We start from the raw sequence: 13,105 nt of genomic DNA on the forward strand, positions 1-13,105 counted from the left end.
TGGATTTTCCTTATTAATTACCACCCTTACTTATCCAATATTATAATCCTTGCTGGACTTGTAGAGATGCCCATACACAGGAACCTAGAAAACCCTGGTGACCCTCAGATACCCTAGACTTAATGACAGGGCAGAGACAACCCGCTCCTTCCCTGGTGAAGGAACCAGCGTCTCACTGTGGCCTAGTTAACAACAGAGGGGGGGGGGGGGATACAAAACACAACAAGCGGAACACTTAACTTCTAAGGATGATGGATAATCAGGACTTCAACTAGAACCACACTCCAGCTCTTCCAACACAAAATGAAGCTATCGTGAGCAAAGAGTGATGGGTGAAGTCAAACTAAATAGGGGGAGGTAAAGGTCACATGATCCACACCTGAACAGGAGGTGTGAACATACAAGCAACACAGACAAAGTGAAACCAAAAGAGGCTGTCAGATCACTAATGAGCAGATAATCTTTTAGACCTTCTCAAACCGGTCACTGGTGTGACACCTAGAGACTCATTTGCATATATGAAACATAATTTTTCTCAGCAAAGTGTGCACATATGATTATAGGACCAACACAGAGGTCTTCAGCTGCCAAGTGCACATGCAACAGATCAGCCAATTTCATAGGTACAAATCTGCTGACAGATGCCCTTTAAGTTACAGACAACAGACTAGCAATTTTGCTATAAAGATTCCATACTTTGTGGGACTGTCTACCAAACCCATCACTTTTCATTTAGGTAAAGCATGCGTTTTCATCAGGCCTCGTAATAAAATGTCTGGAAAATAGATAAGTGCAAAATTAAATAACCATGTCTTGTCATCCGAGAGTCACAATGTGTTTATTAGACGCCTCAACCATCTGGCCAGAAATAGTAGTAGTGGCACTTTTAACCATGTTGGTTGTGGTAGGGGCAGTGGTAGCGACAGTGGCAATTAAAGCTAATACAGAACAGAGAATCGCCAGGGAGGGCCAAGGATCCCACAATGACATATCACAGTCAGCTAAAAGTGGCAAGGAGTGTGAGGACACTCGTGCCCATCTAAAGGGGCAGCCAGTCACCAGAAGAATGAGCAAAACACTCATCGGGTGAAGCTGTTAGTGCAGGCAAGTAAATTTTCATTTCTGTGTAGCAGATCATGCAGCTGTATTAGTATGCGCGATCACAATAGCGATTCCTCATTCTCATACTGTGGAGGTAATCGGTGCATGTAAATGCAGTGTGTTATTCCCACTAAACGAGAGACCAGTTGTGTAGAAGGAACACTTCCTTCCTGATAAATGTCTGCTCCTCCGCACGTGGAAATCAACCTTAACACAATACCATACTTATTTATTTTGAAGAGATTAGTGTCACATTAGCTGGGGGTAGGCAGTATGAGGGATCTCTTGACTTGTAGCTAAAAAACAAAAGTTATCGATAATGAGACCTGCTGATCTCTGAGAAGCACTAAGTTGAAAGAATCGTTAGTTTTATCTGTGAAATGCCATCCTCCTTTCTGATGCCCTAGGCAAGTGGACTCGTGCATCTTGTTGTATAAATACGGTCTTGCAAAGCTGCAATAGCGCTTTATTACTCTGTTTTCTCCCCTACACATCTGTGAACAGAAAATTATAACCGATCTTTATTTCTTGTTTCTTACCAGATTCCTGTTTTAATAAATTTAAGCCAGGATGCAGATGTTGATCTCCCTATTAAACCACTTATTTTTGCCCTTGCCATTGGTGCCTGTTTTGGAGGTAAGACGTTTTAATAGGTCAACATAAAAACAATATTTTTACTGTATGATGTCTGCGTTCATGATTATTGTGGTAAGCTTTCTTTTATCCTCGTGAGGTTGAAATCTGAACAACAGCTCTGCAGTTAATAATTTTAAGTGCAGTATTGCACTTATCATATTAATACACTTCAGAGGTGCTTTTTAATGAAAGCTGTATATCCTCCAACAATATTTTTTGAAAAATTGGGCCATATTTGTTTTATTCATATGATTTTAAAAAAATCCTACTCATTTATAGTGTAAGGGATCAAATTGTTAAAGTGGTAACATAATGCAATATTAACTGACTTAATACACTTCTGAATATTGAATCGAAAAACAAAATATGTTGAAATTCCTCATATAAAAATTGATATTAGCAAGATTCCACAGAGCCATATACCGTTGCAAGTATGTGAACCCTTTGGAATGATATGGATTTCTGCACAAATTGGTCATAAAATGTTATCTGATCTTCATCTAAGTCCCAACAATAGACCATCACAGTCTGCTTAAACTAATAACACACAAAGAATTAAATGTTACCATGTTTTTATTGAACACACCATGTAAACATTCACAGTGCAGGTGGAAAAAGTATGTGAACCCTTGGTTTTAATAACTGGTTGAACTTCCTTTGGCAGCAATAACTTCAACCAAACATTTCCTGTAGTTGCAGATCAGACGTGCACAACGGTCAGGAGTAATTCTTGACCATTCCTCTTTACAGAACTGTTTCAGTTCAGCAATATTCTTAGGATGTCTGGTGTGAATTGCTTTCTTGAGGTCATGCCACAGCATCTCAATCGGGTTGAGGTCAGAACTCTGACTGGGCCACTCCAGAAGGCGCATTTTCTTCTGTTTAAGCCATTCTGTTGTTGGTTTACTTCTATGCTTTGGGTCCTTGTCCTGTTGCAACACCTATCTTCTGCTGAGCTTCAGCTGGTGGACAGATGGCCTTAAGTTCTCCTGCAAAAACCTTGGGAATTTATTTTTTCATCGATGAAGGCAATCCGTCCAGGCCCTGACGCAGAAAAGCAGCCCCAAACCATGATGCCCCCACCACCATACTTCACAGTTGGGATGAGGTTTTGATGTTGGTGTGCTGTGCCTCTTTTTCTCCACACAGTGTTTCTTCCAAACAAATCAACTTTGCTTTCATCTGTCCACAGAATATTTTGCCAGTACTGCTGTGGAACATCCAGGTGCTCTTGTACAAACTGTAAACGTGCAGCAATGTTTTTTTTTGGACAGCAGTGGCTTCCTCTGTGGTATCCTTCCTTGAAATCCATTCTTGTTTAGTGTTTTACGTATCGTAGATTCGCTAACAGGGATGTTGGCATATGTAAGTCTTTAGCTGACACTCTAGGATTCTTCTTCACCTCATTGAGCAGTCTGTGCTGTGCTCTTGCAGTCATCTTTACAGGACTGCCACTCCTAGGTAGAGTAGCAGCAGTGCTGAACTTTCTCCATTTATAGACAATTTGTCAGACCGTGGACTGTTGAACAGCAAGGCTTTTGGAGATACTTTTTTAACCCCTTCCAGCTTTATGCAAGTTAACAATTCTTAATCGTAGGTCTGTTGAGAGCTCTTTTGTGCAAGGCATCATTCACATCAGGCAATGCTTCTTGTGAAAATCAAACCAAGGCACTAGTGTGTGTTTTTTATAGGGCAGGGCATCTGTAATTAACACCTCCGATCTCATCTCATTGATTGGACTCCAGTTGGCTGACACCTCACTCCAATTTGCTCTTGGAGATGTCATTAGTCTAGGGCAGGCATCCTCAAACTGCGGCCCTCCAGCTGTTGTAAAACTACAACTCCCACAATGCCCTGCTGTAGGCTGATACCTGTAGGCTGTTCAGGTATGCTGGGAGTTGTAGTTTTGCAACAGCTGGAGGGCCACAGTTTGAGGATGCCTGGTCTAGGGGTCACATACTTTTTCCATCTGCACTGTGAATGTTTAAATGGTGTGTTCAATAAAAACATGGTAACATTTAATTATTTGTGTTATTAGTTTAAGCAGACTGTGATTGTCTATTGTTGTGACTTGGATGAAGATCAGATCACATTTTTTGACCAATTTGTACAGAAACCCATATCATTCCAAAGGGTTCACATACTTTTTCTTGCAATTGTATATATAATTATACACTAAGAAACCGGACCCTGGGGACTAATTATAGGTTAATCAGTTAGCCTACAGCAGGGATGCCCTATAGGGATGAGCGAATCGACTTCGGATGAAACATCTGATGTCGATTCGCATAAAACTTCATTCTAATACTGTACAGAGCAATTTCTGAAGTTATTGCGTGAAGTCTCAAGAGACTTTGTGAAGCGATAACTTTGGCTCATTAGAGCCAGTACATTCTAAGGCCTCTTTCACACAACTGTTTTTTTTTTCCCATTTACAGGCCGATTTTTGCGTTTCGTATACGGTCTGTGTACAGAGCCATTCTTTTCAATAGTTCTGCAAAAAAAACGGAATGTGTTCCATATGTATTCATTTCCATTTTCTGTTCCGTTAAAAGATGGAACATGTCCTATTATTGCCCGCAAATCACGTTCTGTGGCTCCTTTCAACTCAATGGGTCCGCAAAAAAACGGAACAGATAGGGAAATGCATCCGTATGTCTTCTGTATCATTCAGTTTTTGCAGAACTATCTATTGCACGTTTTATGCCCAGCCCAACTTTTTCTATGTAATTACTGTATACTGTATATGCCATACAGAAAAACGGAACAAAAACACAACGGAAACAAAAAACGGATCCGGAAAAAACGGCCCGCAAAACACTGAAAAAACCATATGGTCATGTAAAAAAGGCCTAATACAGAGTTCCTTTTCTGTACACTATTTGAACTAAGTATTATGCGAATCGACTTTGGACGTTTCATCCGAAGTCTATTCGCTCATCCCTAATGCCCAACCTATGGCCCTCCAACAGTTGCATAGCTACAACTTCCATCATGCCCAGACAGCCTACAGCTATCAGGTCATGCTGGGAGTTGAAAAACTACAACAGCTGTAGGGCCGCAGGTTGGGCATCCCTGCTGTAGGGCCGCAGGTTGGGCATCCCTGCTGTAGGCTAACTGATAGTTTTAAACCTACTATATACAGGTCCTTCTTAAAAAATTAGCATATTGTGATAAAGTTCATTATTTTCTGTAATGTACTGATAAACATTAGACTTTCAAATATTTTAGATTCATTACACACCAACTGAAGTAGTTCAAGCCTTTTATTGTTTTAATATTGATGATTTTGGCATACAGCTCATGAAAACCCAAAATTCCTATCTAAAAAAATTTGCATATCATGAAAAGGTTCTCTAAACGAGCTATTAACCCAATCATCTGAATCGACTAATTAACTCTAAAAACCTGCAAAAGATTCCTGAGGCTTTTAAAAACTCCCAGCCTGGTTCATTACTCAAAACCGCAATCATGGGTAAGACTGCCGACCTGACTGCTGTCCAGAAGGCCATCATTGACACCCTCAAGCAAGAGGGTAAGACACAGAAAGAAATTTCTGAACGAATAGGCTGTTCCCAGAGTGCTGTATCAAGGCACCTCAGTGGGAAGTCTGTGGGAAGGAAAAAGTGTGGCAGAAAACGCTGCACAACGAGAAGAGGTGACCGGACCCTGAGGAAGATTGTGGAGAAGGACGGATTCCAGACCTTGGGGGAGCTGCGGAAGCAGTGGACTGAGTCTAGAGTAGAAACATCCAGAGCCACCGTGTACAGGCGTGTGCAGGAAATGGGCTACAGGTGCCGCATTCTCCAGGTTAAGCCACTTTTGAACCAGAAACAGCGGCAGAAGTGCCTGACCTGGGCTACAGAGAAGCAGCACTGGACTGTTGCATGTCATTCGGAAATCAAGGTGCCAGAGTCTGGAGGAAGACTGGGGAGAGGGAAATGCCAAAATGCTTGAAGTCCAGTGTCAAGTACCCACAGTCAGTGATGGTCTGGGGTGCCATGTCAGCTGCTGGTGTTGGTCCACTGTGTTTTATCAAGGGCAGGGTCAATGCAGCTAGCTATCAGGAGATTTTGGAGCACTTCATGCTTCCATCTGATGAAAAGCTTTATGGAGATGAAGATTTCATTTTTCTGCACGACCTGGCATCTGCTCACAGTGCCAAAACCACTGGCAAATGGTTTACTGACCATGGTATTACTGTGCTCAATTGGCCTGCCAACTCTCCTGACCTGAACCCCATAGAGAATCTGTGGGATATTGGGAAGAGAAAGTTGAGAGACGCAAGACCCAACACTCTGGATGAGCTTAAGGCCGCTATCGAAGCATCCTGGGCCTCCATAACACCTCAGCAGTGCCACAGGCTGATTGCCTCCATGCCACGCCGCATTGAAGCAGTCATTTCAGCAAAAGGATTCCCGACCAAGAATTGAGTGCATAACTGAACATAATTATTTGAAGGTTGACTTTTTTTGTATTAAAAACACTTTTCTTTTATTGGTCGGATGAAATATGCTAATTTTTTGAGATAGGAAATTTGGGTTTTCATGAGCTGTATGCCAAAATCATCAATATTAAAACAATAAAAGGCTTGAACTACTTCAGTTGGTGTGTAATGAATCTAAAATATATGAAAGTCTAATGTTTATCAGTACATTACAGAACATAATGAACTTTATCACAATATGCTAATTTTTTTAGAAGGACCTGTATAGATTATTTTTGGTATACATTTTCTTTTAATTGATATAATAAAGGTTATGTTTTAGGATCTAAAAGAGAGGGTCTCTAGTGGGATTGGTTTGGTGCTTTAGGATAAAGTAATATTTAAAAGTAGGTGCATCAGTCAACCCAATATTAACACTACATGGATTATTCTTGATTTTATTTTTATTTTTACTCTAAGAATCTTTTCAATATACCATTTGGAACACTGAACTGCACAATGTTCATGTACAGAGTGTGCCTTCAGGCTGCAGAAAGTCTAGGTCACTGGTAATTTGATGTACTGCAGTTACAAAAATAAAGACACGTTCCTTATATTAATCATATTATCTGTGATGCCCTACATAAAAGCGTCATCACAAGCCTCAAACTCTAGTATCTCATAACTTTGTAAAATGTAGTATTTGCTTAGTTGTTTAAAATTAGTTTAAAATTAATGCTTAATTTTACATATTTCTGCCATAGGACTAGGCATAAATTAAAGTGAAAATAAATGTTTAGTTTGGCCTGCAGGTGAGTTTTTAAACCACCCTAAACTCTGGTTGCTTGGAACTCCATACTGATCTTTCATTGCATTTATCAGCTAAAACACTGCGGACAAATGTTGGTCAAATCTTTATAGCAAACCATGGAAAGCCTATATCAAACCTTTGTGGGGAAGTTATGATACAGGCGAAAAGAAACAGTCTATTACAGCACAGTTTTAATTTCTTATAGCTCTTTTGAAATATGAAAATTGCACTGTTGGTTGCTCTTTTTAGACAGTTTTCATAACTGTCAAACTTGACTGAGTAGGCAAATATTGGGAATGAAGCATTTGTTCCCAGTAATTGTTTTTGTTTTCTGATGGTTGCTTGCTTGTTTGGCTTGTGTGAAAGGACCTTTAGAGGAGGTGAAAATTGCATTTATATGCAGCAATTAACTCCACAGTAAGGGGATGAGCGATTCACTGCAAGATGTTCATCTGCAAACAAAAATTATTTTGATGCCACCATCTATAATACTTTAACCCATTGAATATTTGCTTGATCATTGGGTGAATGGTAGTGCCTTCACACAGGGCAATTATCTGGAAATCCTGTTCCTAGGAATGCTCATTCCTGATTGTTGTCCCGTGTAAATGGACATTTAGTAATTACTCATATCTTTAATTAAGAAAGCATATTTGTTATGTGAACACTGAATACCAATGTAAAAATGTACTCCTACCCTGGACTGGTTTTTAACGTAGAAATGTAGAAATGTAATGGGTAAAGAACATATGTTGATAATATGTAATCTACTTGCAGGGAATGGAACATTGATTGGTGCATCTGCAAATGTCGTGTGTGCTGGGATTGCAGAACAGCATGGATATGGATTTTCCTTTATGGAATTTTTCAGGTTTGCTTCATTTTTATTTTTTAAGTTTACTTAATGCTTAGAAGTAAAGTCTGGTTTGAAGCTGTTTGGGAGCAGCACCCAAACAAGCAGACAAACAATGCAAGTTTGTGAGCGTTCGCATGTTTGATTTTAAATGTGTGACTTAAGATTAAGTGTGCTTAGATTTAGAGACTTTAGGATGGGACTACACTAAGTCAGTTGCTGTTATTGTATTTTTTCTTTTTCCATGTGATGTAATCTCCATAAGTGCACATCTTGTCAAATGTATGCAATTCTGGAACAGCCGTAAGAAGGTGCATATCTTTGTTCAAAATGTGAGCAAACTGCCCTTTTGTAATCGCACATCTTGTATCTAAACAAGCAAATTTTGAGATTGATAATTGTTGGCAATTTGGAAAATAGTTTGCTTCACTCTATGGGGTAGATGCCGGGGAGGGTGATAGTATGGAGGATCAGGAAAGTGACAATGCAGGTAGAGGGAAGAGTGCAAGGGATGCTTAACCCTGATCTGACTCACTTCAACAAGTTTGCAGGGTTGGCAGTTCAGAGGGATGTCAGTTCAGGGAGAGCACTTCTTCAGCAAGACACTTTCTCGAGTTTGACATGTCGCAAATTGGATTCATAGATTACTGGGAGTGGCTGGCAAGGATCTAGCAGTCATGGTCCTCACTGGAACCAATGAAAAATGTAGAGGAAGGTGGAGCGTCCTTTAAAAATGGTTTTAGGGATTTAGGTCATGAGCTCAGGGCACGGACATCAAAGGTAGCATTTTCCAAGATACTACTTGTACCCTAAGCCACACCAAAAAGGCGGCGGGAGATTAATAAGTGGCTCAAGAACTGGTGTAGGAAGGAGGGGTTTGGGTTCCTGGAGAACTTGGAAAACTTCTCTATAAGCTACTGGCTCTATCATAGGGATGAGCTGCACCTCAATGGGGAAGTTGCAGCTGTTTTGGGGGAGAAGATGGTTAGAAGGTTGGAGCAGTGTTTAAACTAGGGACTTGGGGAGGATAATTACATTATAGGAGGGGAAGATGGTGAAGATACCATGGAGCAAGGTTATGAAATTAGGGGAGGAGTGGAAAAAGGGACTAGAATAGTTCATAAGGAAAGGCATAGGGTAAAAAAAATATACAAAAATCTCTTAATTGTATGCATACTAATGACAGAAGCTTGACTAATAAAAGTCTAAAGCCCATGCTCCGATAAGATAGAAGTGAGAAAACTGAACAAGTAGGGTCTCTGTGTGTAGAAATACATGTAAGCAAAACAATAATAAAATACTGATAGTAGCTTGTTATAAGCAACCTAATATACCAGAGTCCACAGAAAATCTACTACTAAGGGAAATAGATGAGGCGAGCAATCATAATGAGGTCGCTATTATGGGAGATTTCATAAAGGAAACCAATAGACCTGACAGACCCACAGATGTGCAGGTTGGGGGACACCTGGGCAATAGTGACCATAAAGTAATAACCTTCCAATTGTCATTCAAAAGAGTGTTTCTTCAGGGAGGAGCAAAAACGCCAAATGTCAAAAAAACTCAATTTGACCAGCTAAAGAGGCCATGTACTCAAAAATAAAAATGCAGCCACAAAAAAAAGTTTCTTGATATTTGTTGGATGGCTTGGGTGACCTGCACACCTAGAACATTATCATTAGGGTGACAAAAATTGTAAATTTTGTTTTTGGATGCCAGCTAACTCTTCTCTCACTGCTTATGAGGGCTGCATAAAAAAATTCTGTTTTCATATTGTCCTTACATTTATATTCAATAACCTTTCTAATACCGTTTTCATGTAAACTCATTTGCATAAACATGGGAATATGGGAAAGACATGCAAATAGTTTTCAGCTGAAAAACAAGGCAGATTCTGCTAATTTGCATGTTTTTCCCATAGGCCCAAGTTTATGTAAATTAATTTACATGACAAAACAGTACAGTATAGAAAGGTTATTTATATAAATGTTAGGACAACTAGAAAACTGAAAATTTGTATGCAGCCCTCCTAAGCAGTGAGAGAAAAGTTAGCGGACATCAAAAAAAAAAATTATAATTTTTGTTACCCTAATGATGATAACCTAGGTGCGTAGGTCCCCCCCGCCAAGCCATCCAACAAAAGTTAAACAACTTTGAGGCTTACTGGCTCTTAAGTCTATGTGGATAGAGAGCTGGTCTTGAATGTCCCATAGTGCACAAGGCTGCCATTGTAAGGTATGCTGTCTGTACCGGTCTCATGGATAGGTTGTTGGTTTGTACATACCAGTCTTTTGTCAAATAGCCTTTGTGTGAGTGATTGTTATGTTATAGGTAATGAAATTGCGTGCACAATATGTGGTTATTACTTTGGCAATTTTTGCAATCGCAAATTTGCAAATTTATGGTGAATATTCAGTTAAAAATTTGCAAAATATATTGCCTATGCCGCTCATCACTAGTTATTAGATTTCTAGAGATGGTTTTTGATCCAGGGAGATTTTATGACTGCCTGATTTTTTATTCCCCCCCCCCCCCCCGCTAAATTAAGTAAAATTGGCTTCTACCTCACAGGGTCTTTTTGACTTCCTCTGGATCGACTTGCAGGATAACAGGCTGAACTGGATAGACAGATGACTCTTTTCAGCTGTACAAACTGTTACTATAAGTCTCAACACATAGACGACCAGTGCCGTACGTTTATGGCGCTGCTGGACTGGACTTAAGTCCCTGCACCATACATGTATGGTGCTCTGGGGGAGTGCAGAAACTGTTAGACAGCTAAACCCCTGCTGTATACGCCAGAATGAACGGGACTTGCAGTGGGTCCATTGGATCCCCACGCTGCGGTGACTAGTGATGAGCGGCAGGGGCAATATTCGAATTTGCGCTATTTCGCAAATACATGGTAGAATATTCGTCATATATTCGCATTCGAGATATTCGTTTTATTGCGAAAAATCAGTAATTAAAAAAAATTGCATAATGCTAATTTTTATGCTAAAAAAAAAGGTGCTGGTCAAAAACGAGTATATAGCACTACAGAATATACTGCTATATATTCATTTTTAGAATATTCGTAATTTTTTCCATCTGAACAAATGATTCCTCCCGGCTTAAAATGCTTGTGGGTCAATGAGTCATTGGCCCACAAGCAAGAAGCAATCATGACTTCAGATGTTGAAAAAAGATGAATAATGTAAAAAAACAAATATATAGCACTATAGGGAATATATTCTTTTAGAATTTTTTTAGAATATTCGTCTTTCTTTTTCTCCAAACAGTACAGTTAAACCCCTTTGGCATACTCCTCCAATGGTTAGAATATACCATTGGATCTCGGTTAGATCGTGAAAACTCGAATACGATGGTATATTCTAACACAAAGGCGTTCCCATGGTGATGGGGACGCTTGAAGTTAGAGTATACCAACAGGCGCATACATACTGGCCCCCTGAGGGGTTAATTGTGCGGATCACACCACCCTGTCAGAGGTCGGGTGCCGCTGGGCAGCAGTGCGCCCCCCGTCACTATTAAAATCATTCATGGACAGTGCGCCCTAACCCCCCCTCACCAGTATTAAAATCATTGGTGGCCAGTGCGGATCCCCCCCTCCGTATTAAACAAACATCATTGCTGGCAGTGTGCCGACAATCCCTCCCCCCGTATTAATCATTGCTGGCAGTGCGCTCTCAATACCCCCTCGCCCCCCAGTATTAATCATTGGTGGCAGTGTGCCCCCCCAACCCCCTCCCCCCCATCATTGGTGGCAGTTCCGATCGGAGTCCCAGAAGTGTAATGCTGGGGCTCCGATCGGTTACCATGGCAACCAGGACGCTACTGAAGTCCTGGCTGCCATAGTCAGTAAGCATTGTATTTGCCTGCGTTGGGGCCACCGGGCGCTGCTTCTTCTCAAACTCACAGGTCTGTGCGGCGTATGCTTATAGACCACTGACAGTCAATGCATTGCAATACACACGTATTGTAATGCATTGTAGAAAGGATCAGACCCCCAAAAGTTGACAAAAATATAAAAAGTAAAAAATAGTGTTTTACATAATAGAAAATTAAGGGTAAAAACAAAAAAAATAAACTTTTTTTCAAAAATGCGGCCTGGATGCAGACCTAAACATAAAAAACAAAAAATATACATATTAGGTATCACTGCATCCATAACAACCTGCTCTATAAAAAAAAAATCACATGATCTACTACATCAGGTGAATGCTGTAAAATAAATACAGTGCCAGAACAGTCATTTTTTTTGTCACCTCACAGTTACAAAATACGAAATGTCGAGTGGTTGAGGCGGCGGTAGTAGTGGTGGTGTAGGTAGAAGCGGTGGAGAAGGAGATGGTCAAGCTGGCCAAGCCTGTGTGTTTGTTTGTTTTTTGTTTTTTTCCCTTTATTTTTTATAAATTTGGGAAGGCCTCAAAACATTGGGAAATGGAAAAGAAAATGCAAAGAGAAAGTGCCCTGGAGTATTACAATAGCTGGGTGCGGCCGGTACACTTGTCAATTCAGCACAAGGTACTGTGGGGTTTCACTCTGGTAGCTAGGGTAAGCAGGCGCAGTACAGAAGCAAAATAAAAGTTTTTAACTCAAAACGTCAGTGTTTATTCACACTTGAGGCAATTGCACAAAATAGCAAGTAACTTTGGAGTCTTGGTGTTAATTCACACACAATGGAAATTTCATATTGCACAAGTCACCTTGCTGGCAGTTCTGCGTCCAGTAGTCCATAGCAGGCTTTAGGGGGCCTGTTTCCCCAGCATGCGTCTCTCAGCCCTCCACAACGGCACAAAGCCTCAGATCCCAAAAACAGACATCTCTGCTGAGCCCAGCTGCCTATTTAAGGACAGCCAGGTGCTGTCAAAACCCGGACCGGTACTTAAACTCCGGTCCGGTATTTGACCTCAACTGGCCCAGCCGCACATGCTGGGAGGAAAATACCTGCCTTACCAGACACAACCCCTCACTGTGTCACAGTACGGACAAGTCATGTGGGATTAATGCCTGGTTCATTTTAATGAACGTGAGCTTGTCCACATTGGCTGTAGACAGGAAACTGCGCTTGTCTGTGATCACCCCTCCTGCCGTGCTAAACACACGTTTGGATATGCCAGCACCTCCAATGCATAAAGGGCAAGCTCAGGCCATGTGTCCAATTTTGAGACCCAGAAATTGAATGGGGCAGACCCATCAGTCAGTACATGTAGGCTTGTGAACATGTACTGTTCCATAATGTTGCTGAAATGCTGCATTCTGCTGACAGGCATCC

The 13,105-nt window shown here is 40.8% G+C and overlaps 1 protein-coding gene across 1 annotated transcript in view; it reads left to right on the forward strand.

Annotated features, from left to right (window-relative positions):
• Positions 1–13,105, forward strand: part of OCA2 (OCA2 melanosomal transmembrane protein) — a 439,010-nt gene that overhangs the window by 371,969 nt on the left and 53,936 nt on the right. The window contains exons 22-23 of the mRNA XM_044285952.1: positions 1,644–1,737; positions 7,752–7,845. Of these exons, the coding sequence (XP_044141887.1) occupies positions 1,644–1,737; positions 7,752–7,845 (188 nt within the window). The remainder of the gene's footprint in view (positions 1–1,643; positions 1,738–7,751; positions 7,846–13,105) is intronic.

This window comes from Bufo gargarizans, chromosome 3, assembly GCF_014858855.1.
Source record: "Bufo gargarizans isolate SCDJY-AF-19 chromosome 3, ASM1485885v1, whole genome shotgun sequence".
NCBI lineage: Eukaryota > Metazoa > Chordata > Amphibia > Anura > Bufonidae > Bufo > Bufo gargarizans.